The sequence below is a fragment of the Microcebus murinus genome, chromosome 22, assembly GCF_040939455.1.
Source record: "Microcebus murinus isolate Inina chromosome 22, M.murinus_Inina_mat1.0, whole genome shotgun sequence".
Classification (NCBI taxonomy): Eukaryota; Metazoa; Chordata; class Mammalia; order Primates; family Cheirogaleidae; genus Microcebus; species Microcebus murinus.
The window spans coordinates 6679097-6692947 of record NC_134125.1 but is presented as its reverse complement, the minus strand read 5'-3'; the positions used below and the strand labels follow the sequence as shown (position 1 = coordinate 6692947).

The 13851-nt window shown below is 51.5% G+C and overlaps 1 protein-coding gene across 7 annotated transcripts in view; it reads right to left on the bottom strand.

The window, feature by feature from the left end:
* The window catches only part of CAMKK2 (calcium/calmodulin dependent protein kinase kinase 2), a 50221-nt gene extending 39327 nt beyond the window's left edge, over positions 1-10894 (bottom strand). For 2 of the 7 annotated variants that reach the window (XM_012782306.3, XM_012782308.3), the window contains exon 1: positions 10744-10894. Coding sequence is in view for 5 of the 7 variants with exons in the window: in XM_012782307.3 (XP_012637761.1) it covers positions 10349-10442 (94 nt within the window). In the remaining 2 variants the exon portion in view is untranslated. Of the gene's footprint in view, positions 1-10348; positions 10556-10743 lie in introns of those variants that run through there. The other 5 variants (XM_012782307.3, XM_012782303.3, XM_012782301.3 and 2 more) reach the window with 5 other exon arrangements.
* Positions 10895-13851: the final 2957 nt, after the last annotated feature.

Genomic DNA, 13851 nt, shown 5'->3' with positions numbered 1-13851 from the left:
GGTACCTGGGAAAGTCAGTGAAGAATTTTTTTCTTGCCAACAATAAAACAATTGCTTAGCGATCGCTCCTCCTGGCCAAGGACACCAAGCCATCCAGCCTCAGCAAGGCCGCTTTTAATCAGTCTCCTTGGCAGGCTGGCGTCTGGCCCGGGCCTCCCACTCAGCCTTTGAGGTCTGGAGGAGGCAGGAGAGGAGATAGGCCTGGGCTGGTGGGGCTGGCAGGGCTGGCAGGGCTGGCTGCCCAGGGCCCAGGAGTGAGAGGTCCCTGGGACACAGACCTCAGTGCCTCAGGCGCTGGCAGATGGGTCCAGACGAGACGCCTTCTTCCCTTGCTGACCACTACAGAGTCTAGGCCAGTGCTCTGAATGGTTTTGGGGTCACAGACCCTATAAGAATATGATGAAAGCTACCAACACTCTCCCCAGGAGAATAAAATCATACAAAAAGATGATAGCTTAGCATAAAAACAGCGACAGCTAACATCCAACTGAGCACTCGTCAGGCAATAAGCAAAGAGCTAACTGCTCTGCCCGATCATTTAATCCACAGGACAGGCCCTCTGTGAGGGAAGGACAGAGAAGCATCTGATTCCAGGGGGCCCAGAGTCAGAGGACCTTCTGCAAAGCTGCTTGTGTCTGACAGATGCCAAGAGTCCTCACCCCTGTGCCTCCTCCCCGGGCCCTGGGTCCTTCCCCATGAAATCCAAGCGGAGGCCAGCCCCTGAGCCCTCCCCGCCCCATCATCCCCTCACAGGGCAGCTCTGCGTGAGCCACAAGCCCTTCCCGGAGCAGATGGACCGGAGCCTGGGCCAGGATGAGGGAAATGCTCCTTCCTCCGCCAGGAAGCCAAGTGGCACAGGCCTCCAGGAAACACTTTCTCATTTCCCGGGGGCCGTTTCCAACCTGCTCCTGCTGCCACCTGCTAGTTCTGGCTCAGCAAGAAGCCAGCAGGTGCGCCAAGGAGGTGCTCCCAACCCCGAGACACACCCTGCGCAGGTTCCCCTGAGGGCGCCTCGCCTGGGCACCACGAGACAGAAAAGCGGCCCAGAGCAGCTCCAAGCACCCTGCCAAGGCCAGGGACAATGTCCTCCCTGGAACACTGATGGCTTCCCTGGGATAAAGGGCTCAGCTGGCCACACCCTCTCATATGGGGAAACTGAGGCCCACGCCAGTCCTATAGGAAATTCATTCATTCATGTGCTCAACAAGTAATTATGGAGGACCTACCATGGGCCGGATAAATAAGACAGACATGGTTTTGGCCCTGGAGAGACCGACAGTCTAGTGAGGGAGACAAACATTTAAAAGTAGGTCCACATGTGAATCTGGGAGCATGGATGGGGAGAAAACCAGGCTGTTGAGAAAAGGGAATACAGGGCCGGCCTCGGACACAAAAGGGAGGAGGTGGGGCGAGGAAGGCCTCTCCTGAGGAAATCACACTCAGGGCAAACAGGCGCTGAGGGAGCAGGAACTTGATCCTGGCAGAGGAAGGAGGAAGGAGGTGGGAGAGCGGAGGGAACGGAAAGAAGGTCCCGGGACTGGAGCCTGCGAGCCGGAGACATGGGGGACTCTGGAGGGGTCAGAGCTTTATGGGAGGCCAATGAGGAGAGCAGAGGGGTGGCCCAAGGCTACAGGGACCTCACTTAGACCCTGTTGTGGGTTGAACTGTGTCCCCCAAAAAAGTTAAGTGGGAATCCCAACCCTCAGTACCCCAGAATGCGGCCCTATTTAGAGGCAGGTCTTTACAGAGGTGAATAAGTTGAAACGAGGTCATTAGGGTGAGTTGTAATCTAACAGAACTGGTGTCCCTCTATAAAGGGGAAATTCGGACACAGAGACGGACAGTAGACAGGCGGAAGGCCAGGTAAAGACGGGAGCAGAGACAGGTGACACTTCTACAAGCCGAGGAGCACCACAGACTGCCCGCACGCCACCGGAGGCCGCAAGTGAGGCCTGGAGCAGATGCTCCCTCAGGGCCCTCAGAGGAACCAACCCTGCCGACACCTTGACTGCAGACCTCTGGCCTCTGGAGCTGTGAGACCATACATTTCTGCTGTTGAAGCCACCCAGTTTGTGGTGCTTTGTCACAGCAGCCCTAGGAAACCAACACAGCATCTCACCCAGCCAGGGAGAGGGAGATCCAGAGGAGCCGGCTGCCGCAGAGGCCACAGCCTCAGAGTGTTTCCCAAAGTCGGAGGGGTGGGGAGGCCTGAGAGGTGCAGCTGCAACAGCTGAGGCAGTGCTGGAATATTCCAGATTCGGGACCTTGGCCCAGCTAAGTAGTGTGACCAGATCCAGTGACATCAACCCTTATAACTGTCTCCCCTTAAACACCCTTTAGTGGGGGAGCACTAAAACTATCGGGTCCCCAGATACTAAGGCCCCCCCTCATCCGGCAGCAGTAGAGCTCTCTCAGGATTCAGAGGCCACAGACCCCGTCCCCATCACAGTCTTCAGGACAAAAAGGTTGCAAATGGTGACTCGCAGGTGACATCTGGCAACTGACTTGTCTTGCTTGGCCTGCACCATGTTTAAAACTATTTGAATTAGATGCCAATATTTCAGAGCCAGGAGATTTCAGATAAAAATCACAATTTCCAGATTCTCTTGAAAAACTGGACACTCTGAGAGCACTGGTCCTGAGCTGTATCCTGGTACCAACTCGCTGATGCTCTGGGCAGGGGAGATACTCGCCGGCACACCCCCGTCCTCACCACTCACTCCCCATTGCCCCCCACAGAGCTGAGGACAGGCTGCCTGCCTATGACATGCCCCACCTCTTCCCACATCCCGTGCCCTACCTCCCTACTACGGCTATCTGAGTCACTGGGTGTTAGTGCTAAAAGGGGCACACGTTAGTGGTCACCTGCTCCGACCATTTCATTTTACCAGTGAGAAAAATGAAGGCTCAGAAAGATTTACGGATTTCCCCAAAGTCACGCGGCGATTCCAGGCAGAGCTACAACTGCTCTGAGATTCTCAGGAAGGGGCCAAACATTACAGGCTCAGCCTTGCAACGTCCACAGATGGCATCCTGAATAAAGTCCACGCTGGGCCCAAATCTCTCACAAAGGGCATCGCCTCTCCCTTCCCAGGGCCTCAGCCTGTGAGGGGGAGAGTGCGAAGGCACAGCATCCCTAAGTGCTCAGGAAAGAAATGCACAGGATTTGGGCAGAAACAATAATCTGACTAATTCATGAGAGCTATGGTTTTGCCTATCTTGTTTATTGCTGAACTCCAGGATCTAGAACTTTCTAGAACACTCTTGGTATTCAGTAAATACTGGCTGGAAGTCATTGTTTATTTCACTCATCCCAAAGCTGTTCAGGAGGTCAGCCTTCTTTAGCTGGCTGGAATCTACATTCCTTTAGTCTAATAACAGCAGCCTGATGCCCGGGAAGCCATCCCTCCATGTGAGAGGTAGCCCCATGGAGCTGACCCCACCATCAGCTTCAGAGATTTGCTCATAACTCAAGCCTGGCCAGCTGGGCAACAGTTGCTCTGGTCAGTGATTTTTTTTTTTTTTTTTGAGACAGAGTCTCACTTTGTTGCCCAGGCTAGAGTGAGTGCTATGGCATCAGCCTAGCTCACAGCAACCTCAAACTCCTGGGCTCAAGTGATCCCTCCTGCCTCAGCCTCCCAAGTAGCTGGGACTACAGGCATGTGCCACATGCCCGGCTAATTTTTTTGTATATATATATTTTAGTTGGTCAATTAATTTCTTTCTATTTTTAGCAGAGACAGGGTCTCGCTCAGGCTGGTTTCGAACTTCTGACCTTGAGCAATCTGCCCGCCTCAGCCTCCCAGAGTGCTAGGATTTAGGCAGGAGCCACCATGCCCGGCCTGGTCAAGTGATTAATTCAAGAGTAGATGTGTGGCCCCAGTCAGTCTACTGGGGCTTAATTCTGGGATTATGTGGAAGTATTAAAAAGAAAGAATATCTTTCTTTTTCAGTTAAACTTAGCTCTGAGGATACCTCCTGGAATTTTCAGGGAGAACCCTGACTCAGAATGAAGTCTACTGAGAGAGGAGAGGCAACAGATGGGGAAGAACTGAGGTTGGAGATACTGTTTGGACACCTGGATCCAACCATGCCTGAAGCTCATGTACCTCAGGAGTTTTTAACTAAATGAGCCAATACATTTCCATGTGATTGTTATTTTCTGTCACTTACAATCAAAGGTCCTGACTTTTGAATGACAGAGCTAACCGATAGAAAAGCTTCTTCACTAAGCACCCTACAGATGTTCAGTTCTTTGCATCCTTAGGCTTTCATCCGGGCCAAAGTACCAGGCAGTTGCAAGGCTCCTGGCAACCCGGACTGCCTTCACCTTGACAGTCAGGCAGAAACTAGCACTTCCAATGCTTTTTTTTTTATATCTTAAAGAAAAAAAGTCAAGGACAGGAAAGGAAAAGGCTGATGAACAGGGAAAGGAGAAGAAACTGACCGGCACTTTCAACACAAGAATCGCCTCGTAGATGCAGTCCTACTGATGGCTAGCTTTCTTTAGTGCCAGGCACAAGTCTAAGCCTGTATCATCTTATTTCATTGTCCCAACAACCTTATGAGTTATAAGTACTGCTATTATCCCTGTTTCACCAGCGAGGAAACTGAGGCCCAGAGAGTCCAAGTAACCTGCCCAGGACCGTCCAACTAACGAGTGCTCTGGGAGGGCAGAGGTGCGGATCCTCACTAAATGGAAGCTATTGCAAGAGAGCTACCCAGTTCAGCAGCTACCCAGTTCAAGCCCCTCAAGTGGCTTTAGCTTATATCAAAACAAAAATTTTCAAACCTCTAATCCCACCATGCTAACTTAACTCTTTTCCTCTTTTCCCCCCAGCCCTTTTCCATATGCATCATTTTTTACAAAATTAAAAACAGGGTTTGCATACAATTTCCCGGCCTTGCTTACGTCTGTCCTCAGAGTTTGCGCACAGTCTCCCACGGCTCCTGCAATCAGCGCAACAGGGGCTGCAGATGGAGTCACTGAGACCCAGGGAAATGAGATGACCTCACCAAGGCAGCCCAGCAGGTTCCCGGCCAGACCAGGAAGTGATCCAGGTGTCCTGCAGCCCAACGTCCCTTGCAGCCCTGGACGCTCACAGAGCAAGCAGCTCCCTTGTCTCGCTGCCCTCCAGCATCAACTGTCTTAAGATTCTGAGGCAGCTACTGTTTGGTCGGTAGTGACACATCCCTGAAAGAAGCCCCATTCACGCGGGCAGCCATCTAAAGCCAGGTGTGCACGGTGGCCCCAGCCTCGAAGAGCAAGGAAGTATGGATGTGTGTGTGAGTACGTGTGTGTGTTTCAGGGAGGGAGGTGTTTGGAAATGGGAGGTGGAAACAGTCTTCCTCTTCCCCCACTGAAGCCCTCCCAATCTTTGACAGAACTGAAGGAAGAGGCTGGAAAGAAACTAGAATTTAAGTTTATAATGAAAAGAAAAAGACTTCTACCCCAACATCCTGCCGCTGGGCAAATCAGAGCTACAGAGGGCCAGTTCGGAACCCACAGGCATCCGTGCCTTGCCCACCCATGCCCCCTTCCCTCCCTCTCCCCTGCCTTTTGGAGGTAATGCTAAATCTAGTTCCTTCCCTCACCAACCTCCAACAAGAAGGACACTGAGAGCCAGCTCTTCAGGCCCACCCTGGCCCAACAGCTGGACCCAGAGGGCAAGAGAATTTTCTTGGAAGAACCTAAATAAAGTCTTCCTCTGCCAGAGGCCTTGAAGGCAGTATCCCAATGCACCTTTAAAGAACAAAAAAAGGAATGTGGCCTCCTTCTTGCACCCTGGCCCCCACAAACCACTGGTTCCCCATTTAAACTTCTCTAACAGAAGCTTATCTCAGGCACCACTCAAATGTCCCTTCCCCACCCACTGGGTTCCTACCTTATGCCCAAGACCTCAGCCTCCCCCACGACTCCCACCACCATTTCCTCAGGGGACCATCCATCTCTCCTTTCCAGGGTGGAATTAGCATTTTTATCTCTGCAACTGCCATCTCTCAACTATTTACAGAAGCCACCAGGATAAAAAGAGGCAACATAAAAATAGTTGCGCAGCAGCTTTCAGGATAGGGTGGGGGTAGGGGCACAACAGAATCTTCTAATTTTCTTTCTCTCCTTTGCAAAAGGGAGATGATGCTGGAATTGTGCATCTTTTCCAGAGGGCTACCCAACAGTGCACAGACACCTGGAAGCCCTTTGGAAACAGGGACCAAGTCCCAGTGTTCCTCAGTTCCCCAGGGCAGGGCTTGTCACCAGCCACCGTCCCCCCATAAAAAAGAGTGGGTTGAGTGAATGACGGAGGTTCCAGAGACAGAGCGCCCCACTCTGCCGTGTTTCCGTCACCTCCTGGGCTCCCTTCCAGCTTTCCAAAAAACAAGCCAGTCCAAAAAACAAAGCAAAACAAAACTTTGGCTTTTCTCTATGTTTAAAATGTTTCATAACTGAAAAAAAAAAAAATTCAGCAGCAATACTACAAACACGACCGAATCTGGAAAAACTGGCAGCTAAAATAATCCCTTTCCCACTTGGATCACTAACATCCCTGGAGGGCCATGCAGGAGCCAGAGGTCTTCCCTATGAAACCTAATAGCACTTAACTCATTTTAAAGATGTCTTTTCTGAAATATTGGTCTTATTGAGGAAAAGTGTCCAATCAGGGAAGAAAGAAAAGAGTAATAACTCAAATCTTACTTTTCAGAGAGCAACACCAATTGAACATTATTTTCAAACCATAACCTCCTAGGGAAGTTGGACTCCATGCCTCAAGAAAATGGACATCATTTGCCAGAAGACGGCCAAGGGAGGAATGAGAGCTCAGGATTAGAAGGTACATGAGGAGGATATACAGACCCCAGGGGACCTTGGGCCTTCATTTTCTCGTCTGTAAAATGGAGCCACCCGGACCTACGTAGAGGGTGGCTACAGAGTCAATCTTCTATATGAAAGTAAGTACCCAGCACACAGCTCGGCACACAGTGAATGTTGCAAAAAGACCATGTCCTCCCTCCTGTTCTGCACTCCACTTCCCCCATCTGTAAAACGGGAGGGGGCGAGGAGCTGATCTCTGCTAGGCTTCCTCCTAGCTCAGCTTCCGATTTCTGCTCCCGTGGTAGGCATTCCTGGCGAAGCTGTCAGGAGAGACTGGGCTGACTCCACTCGTGGCCACAGGGTCATGGTACCGTCTGTCTGGTGAGGTTTTTCTCTACTTTGTGGGTTTACTTACCTGGAAAAAGGCTCACAAAACATATGCCAATATAAAATCACAAGAGGATCTACATTTAACAAATCATAGTGACTGAAATGAATGGGATCGAATAAAATCTAGACTGTCCCTGAAAAATCACAAATGTAAGAACCACGAGTGGAGCTGCGAGGCAGCGGGCTTGAAAGGGGAGCTATGACTCTTGTGCAGGGGCAGGTGAGGGTACAATGAAGGGAGTCCCAAAAACCTCGTTCCAGGAAGCTGGTCCCCAGGTGATTTCATGAAACCTGTCTCCTGTCACCCTCTCCCTGCAAATGGAGTGACAAAACAATGTCTTACAACCAGAAGTTTACTAAGACACAGAACTGGACAAAGTAACCGTAAGACACCTTACGGTGGGAACAACCCAAATGTCCATCAGTGGATGAATGGATAACAAAATGTGGTCCATCCAAACAATGGAATGATATTAACATTGGCCACAGAAAGGAATGAAGCACTGACACATGCCACAACATTTTATCACTCCTTCTGGAGTGATAAATGTCCTGGAACTAGACCGAGGTAATAGTGGCCCCACACTGTGAATGTACTAAATGTTACAGAAGTGTAACGATTAAGTTTATATTCTGTGAATTTCACCTCAATCAAGAAAAGCAAAGCAAAGCAAAGCAAAGCAAAGCCAACCTTATGAATCTCTACCAACAGGTCAGTAAAGTAACTAGCACAGCCTGAAAGGTCAATTTCCAAGGGGAAAATGCAATTTTCTCAACTTCCAGGAAAGAGGCACAGATGCGAGGGTGAGGCCACTGCAGTACCATGGAGCCGGCCGGCCAGAACCCCACATCCAGGTTCTCTAACCCCAAACGAAGGGGAGGAGCTGGTGGGAAAGCAAAATATCTGAGAAAAATAGCAATACCAGGCCCTCTGACTCAAAGGAAAATCTGAAATAGCATTTGCCCCAAATCCTCAGGATCAGGGCAGGAAATGGGAACCATATGCTTCCCCCAGCCACCAGAAGGTGTGCCAGGCAGGGAAGAGGGTCGCAGGTGACCCTGATCAAGTTACTCAGCCTATCTGAGCCCTTCCATAAAATGAGTTCACGGTAGGGTAAGGCTGACTCTGTGGTCCATGTTAAAGCTGGAGCCAGAATGCCTTGAAAACAGGCTTAGCCTGCCCCACCCAGCCCAGCCCTTCCCCAAGAGAGAGCAGGCTAGCCACTCCATCTTCCACCAAGGCTAAGGTTCACAAGGAGCAAACCCGGTAACCGTACAAAGCTCCCTCAGCTAGGTCATCTCATCCCACCCCCTTCCCCTCCCACTCCCATCCAATGTCCAATCTCTGTCCCATGTTCAGGACTCAGCACCAACGACTCCTCCTTCAGGAAGCCTCTCAGCTGCACACCAGTCAAAAGAGATTTCTCCAAATCCTCATTGCCCTCTGCTCCCTCCATTTCCACAGCACTTATTCTTTGTGGTGTTTCTCAACAGGGGCACTACTGGCATCCAGGGCAGGGGCATTCTTCATGTGGTGGCACTGGCCCGCTTACAGGACATTTGGCTCTCCCGGCTCCTGCCCACTAAAAGCCAGGAGTGCTTAGCATCACTTGATAACCAAAAGTCGCCCCCATACTTTTCCAAACGCTTGCCAGGAGGGAGGGACCACCCTGAATGGGAACTAATGCATAGTTATTAATGAATATATTTGGCTACCATCCCACTAACAACCTGGAGCAAAGACAAGCCTAAGCATTGGCATTACTATAGAGCCTGCTTAATCTGCGTCTTCATATGTTGACTTAGTAAAAAATCTGGGCTCTTCGAGAAGCTGAAGGTGGCCTTGCAAGGGCTCCTGCTCTAGAGCAGGTGGTAAAGCACAAAGGCTCTTAGGCGTGATATGCCTGAACTGGCTGTGTGACCCTGGGCAAGTTACTTAACTTTTCTGAGCCCTTCTATAAAATGGGACTAAATCCTGGCAACACTGTAGTATTGCTGTAAACCTCGATCTCCTAATTTCTACAATGGGGATAAAAATCCCTGCCTTGTAGGATTCTGGTAAGCATGAAATGATATAATACATGCAACACATAGCGCAGGATTTGGCACATAGCAAGAACTCAAGAGATGTTAGTTGTTAACATTATTATTATCCAAGGTAGGGGCTCATCAAACAATGGCTATTATTCCTTGCTACAAAAATACGCTGTGGGGCCTCATCGCAAATGCCTGCTTTCTCTATATAGCAAGGGTTTATGAGCTGCAAATCTGGAAGGGGGGGTCTGGGGCTCACCCTAAAGCTGTACTTCCACAGCATGCACACTGTTTATTCTGAAATTGCATGTTTCTGTGGGGTGGTTTGGGAAGAGGCAGGCTAACTCCTTCAAAGCCCTACCCTTGTTGCAGCCCCTGCCTCCTCCAAGGAACAAAGGCGCTTAAGGGAACAGAAAGCTCCTCTCTCTCCTCTGGGGGCAGAGCCAGGGGAGGGGCAGTGGTAAATGACAGCACAGCTCTGGGGCACGTGAAGTTTCTATCTCTAGGACTGTGGGGACTCCAAACACCAGGCCGAGGAAGGCAAAAGTTGCCTCTAGGGAGATGGATGCTGCATGTCTCACCCCCAACCAGGGTGCCCCTCCCTTGGTGAGGGCACTGAGATGCACTCCCTCCCCAAGCTACATCCCTACACCTCAACCTTCTGAGGAGATCAGAGGGGCTGAGGTGCGAGCTCTTCAGCACCAGGTGAGAGCAGCCCAGGCGGCAACTGGCAGAGCTGTGAAAACACCCGCTTCCCAAACCGGGCAGTGCAAGGGCTGGGGGGAGCCAGGAAAAGCTCGAGGCTGGATCTGGGGGCACCCCAGACACCAAGACCCAGCGTTAAGAGAGGCTGGGCCCAGCACCCAGAGAGTCAGGCGGACACCTCTCTGCATTCAAGCATGCTGAAGCCTGAGGTAAATTTAGGTCAGAAGAACCAAGCCTGAGAGGAGCGGCGGGGGTGGTCAAAGGGCAGGCTGAGGAAAGGCAGAGGTCCCCCAGGTCCCCACAACTGCTGGTCTAGGGTCCTGCCACCTGGTGTCCAAGGCCTGGATGTACCCTAAAACAAGCAGGCTGCGGGGTGGCGGTGCTCAAAGTCCGCTGGCCCTGTCTTACCCTGAGCGCTCCAGGTTTCCCCACCTGCCAAACGCGAGGGTGTGGGCCTTAGGCCGCCTCCACGATCCTGGGCGGCCCCAGACCCCGGTGACATCGGTTCCAAACTCCACGACTGTCCCAGCCGCCAGGACAGGGCGCGGCCCAGCCTAGGAGGCCACCCCGCGGCCCTGGGCGCCCGCGGACACTGGGGAAAGGATGCCGGGGACCGCGTCATCCACGTGGCGGGGCGTGGGGCGGTGCACGTGGGGTCCCTCGGAGGAGGGAACCCCAGGCCAGCCTCTGGGCTTTGTATGCGGTCCCAGCGGTAGTCCCCCGCCCCGAGAGGGAGAGGGTGAGGGCGCCCCGGGCAGCGGCAGCTGCGTCCCCCGCCCCTGGCCCGGCTAACGCCAGCTCACCTGGGCTCCGCGCCGCCGCCTCCCGCGCTCTGCGCCCCCAGCTCGGCTCGGCTCGGCTCGCTCCGCCCGGCCGCGCGCTCCTCTCCGCGGCCCGGGCGGGCGCGCGGGGGGCGGAGGCGGGAGGAGCAGCCCGGCCCGGGTTCGGGCGCGACGCCGCCTCGGGCTGCGCGGGGATTGGCCGCGGCCGCTGGAAACCCGGGCGCGGAGCTGCGCGCCCCCGCCGCGCGCCCCCGCCGGCTCGGCCCCGCGCCCGGGAGCGGAGGAGAGGGGCGGGCGCCTGCGGAGACGAAAGTAGCGGCGGAGCGAAAGGAGAAGCCAGGGCAGGAGGCGCGGAGGCGGGGAAGGAGGCCCGGCCGGCGGGGGTCGGAGTCCGCGGGCGGCGCGGACGGCGGGGCGGGAACTTTGCCCGGCGCGCACCTGCCCGGGTTCTCCCGGCGGCGGCCGCGGCACCCTCGCGCGGGCGGGCCGCGCGGGCAGCGCTCGCTTTGTTTAGCTAAATGTGGGGACTGCAGGGCGGCGGCTCAGTCTCGGAAAGTTCCCCATACCGGCGGGAGACCCGGGGTCCCGCCTCGCATCCCGGCTGCTGCCCCAGCACTAGGCGCCTGGCGGTGGATGCGGCCTGGATTTCGGGTGACCACCCCTTCGGAGGAACCCCCTTCCGCAGCCGCCCTCCCCCCCATGGGCCACTAGCGGGAAGCAGGTCCTCTCCCATCCCCAGTCAACCTGGATGCACCAAACTGCACGAAACCCATTGAAGTTCTGGCTCTTCCAGACGGGTACTCAGATGCTTTTTGTGAAATACATCACATTCTCCCCCCTCTTGGCACCCTACTGTGTTGGAGCCTTAAAAGTGTTGTGTGTTAGGTTTCCCAATGGGTAACAGCACTGGGGAAAAGGGAAAAGGAGAAGACCTCAAGGGCTCCCTGAACCGTCCTGGGGGTCGGACAACCCAGAACTGGACTGAAAGTGGCCCAGGGGATGTCCCACTGACCCTGACAAGCAGCCAAAAGGGAAGAGTTGAGAGTCAAGCACCAAGTCAATTAAAGGTTCAAAGCCCTTTTGTCAATTGGGTGGATTTCCAGGCCCTTCCGAAGTGCACCTCTGGTATTCCCAGCCTGCAGGGGGCATTCCCAAACAAGTGGGAGGGATCCAACGAAATGACCACCCCTTCTGATGTTACTCAACGTGCATGCATATGTTGGTAATAGCAAAACCTGAGAGCCTCCTAAATGTCCAGCAGAGGACAGATAATTAAAACTCAGTCATTTGACGGAAATACCATCCAATAGTTAAAAGGACTTTATTAGATCTACTGGATTGACATGAGGAAATCCCAAAAACATACTGTTGACTCAAAGAGCAAGTTGCATGATACGTTATGATGCACAATTTGTGTGCATTTTTAAATCCCACACAGTATAAACTGTTCATGGACACGGGGAAGGATACACATTCAATTCATGACAGTCTGTCAGAAAGAAGGAAGTATCGATGGAGAACAGGACAGAGAGCATGAGGAACGTTGTAATGTTTTATTCTTCTAGTACTTAGAAATGTATATGAGGCAAATGGTAAAATGTTAACAACTGTCAATTCTCAATGGTGGATGCATAGTTCTGTATTTTTCTATATTTTTACATTTTCTCCCTCCAAAATATGTATTAGGGCAGGGGGGAACATTTGGGGCATTTATAACTGTAAGGCAGAGGTCAGCAAACTTTTTCTGTAAAGGGCCACATAGTAACTATTTTAGGCTTTGCTGGCCATACACTCTCTGTTGTGACTACTTAGCTCTACCACAGACAACAGTAAATGAATGCACGTGGTAATGTTCCAATAAAACTTTATTTACAGACACTGAATGTTGAATTTCCTATAATTTTCATATGTCACAAAATATTACTATTTTGGTTTTTCTTCAACCATATAAAAATGTAAAAACCATTCTTAGTAGGCTCTGAAAGATTTGGCCCATGGGCAATAAACAGTTTGGCAACTCTGCTTTACTAAGGTAACCAAAATAGGTATTGGTGTCTTTTCCTGTTACTTGTTAAAATACACAATTCTGTGTATTTACATCATGTTACTAAATTGCCTATGTTTGATTAGGACACTGCAGCTAAACTTAGATATACATACAGCTGTGTATGCTTAAAAGCCAATTAAATAAGATGGGTTAGGAAATGCCAATACAAATGTAAACCCTAGCCCAAGAGTCACTTCTTCCTGGAAGTTTCCTAAAATGATGTAACCTAGGCCCTCCAACCTCTCCTCTCTCTGATCTAAAGCAAGCACAGTACCATGTATTAATGCTCAACCACTGTATCTTCTTTATTCTTTCCTTTTTCTTTTTTTTTTTTGAGACAGAGTCTCGCTTTGTTGCCCAGGCTAGAGTGAGTGCTGTGGCATCAGCCTAGCTCACAGCAACCTCAAACTCCTGGGCTCAAGCGATCCTTCTGCCTTAGCCTCCTGATGTAGCTGGGACTACAGGCATGTGCCACCATGCCCGGCTAATTATAAATATATATATACACACACACACACATATATATATATGTTAGTTGGCCAATTAATTTCTTTCTCTTTATAGTAGAGATGGGGTCTCGCTCTTACTCAGAGCTGGTTTCGAACTCCTGACCTCAAGCAATCCTCCCGCCTCGGCCTCCCAGAGTGCTAGGATTACAGGCGAGAGCCACTACACCCGGCCATTCTTTCCTTTTTCACACGTGCATTATATTTGCCAGTAGAGCTATAAATTTCTGGGGTCAAGGTAGGTACCCCATCAGAAACATTTGCATACTTTCCAGATAGTGGTTGAAATCAGTGACTCTGGAGTCAAACAGACTTAGTTCAAATCCTAGTTTTCCTAGTTACCAGCTCTGTGGTCTTGGGCAAGTGCCTTGATCTCTTCCAGTTGGGTTTCATCAGCTGTCAACTGGGGATAATAATAGTACCTTGCTCACAGGTTTGGCATGAGGTTTAAATTCAATAATGTGTGTAAAGATCTTAGCTCAGTGCCTGGCATGTAAGTGCTCAATAATGCTAACTATTAAAATACTTAGCACAGAGCTTAAAGCCCCATCAATTTATGTGCCTTTCCTATTAAAG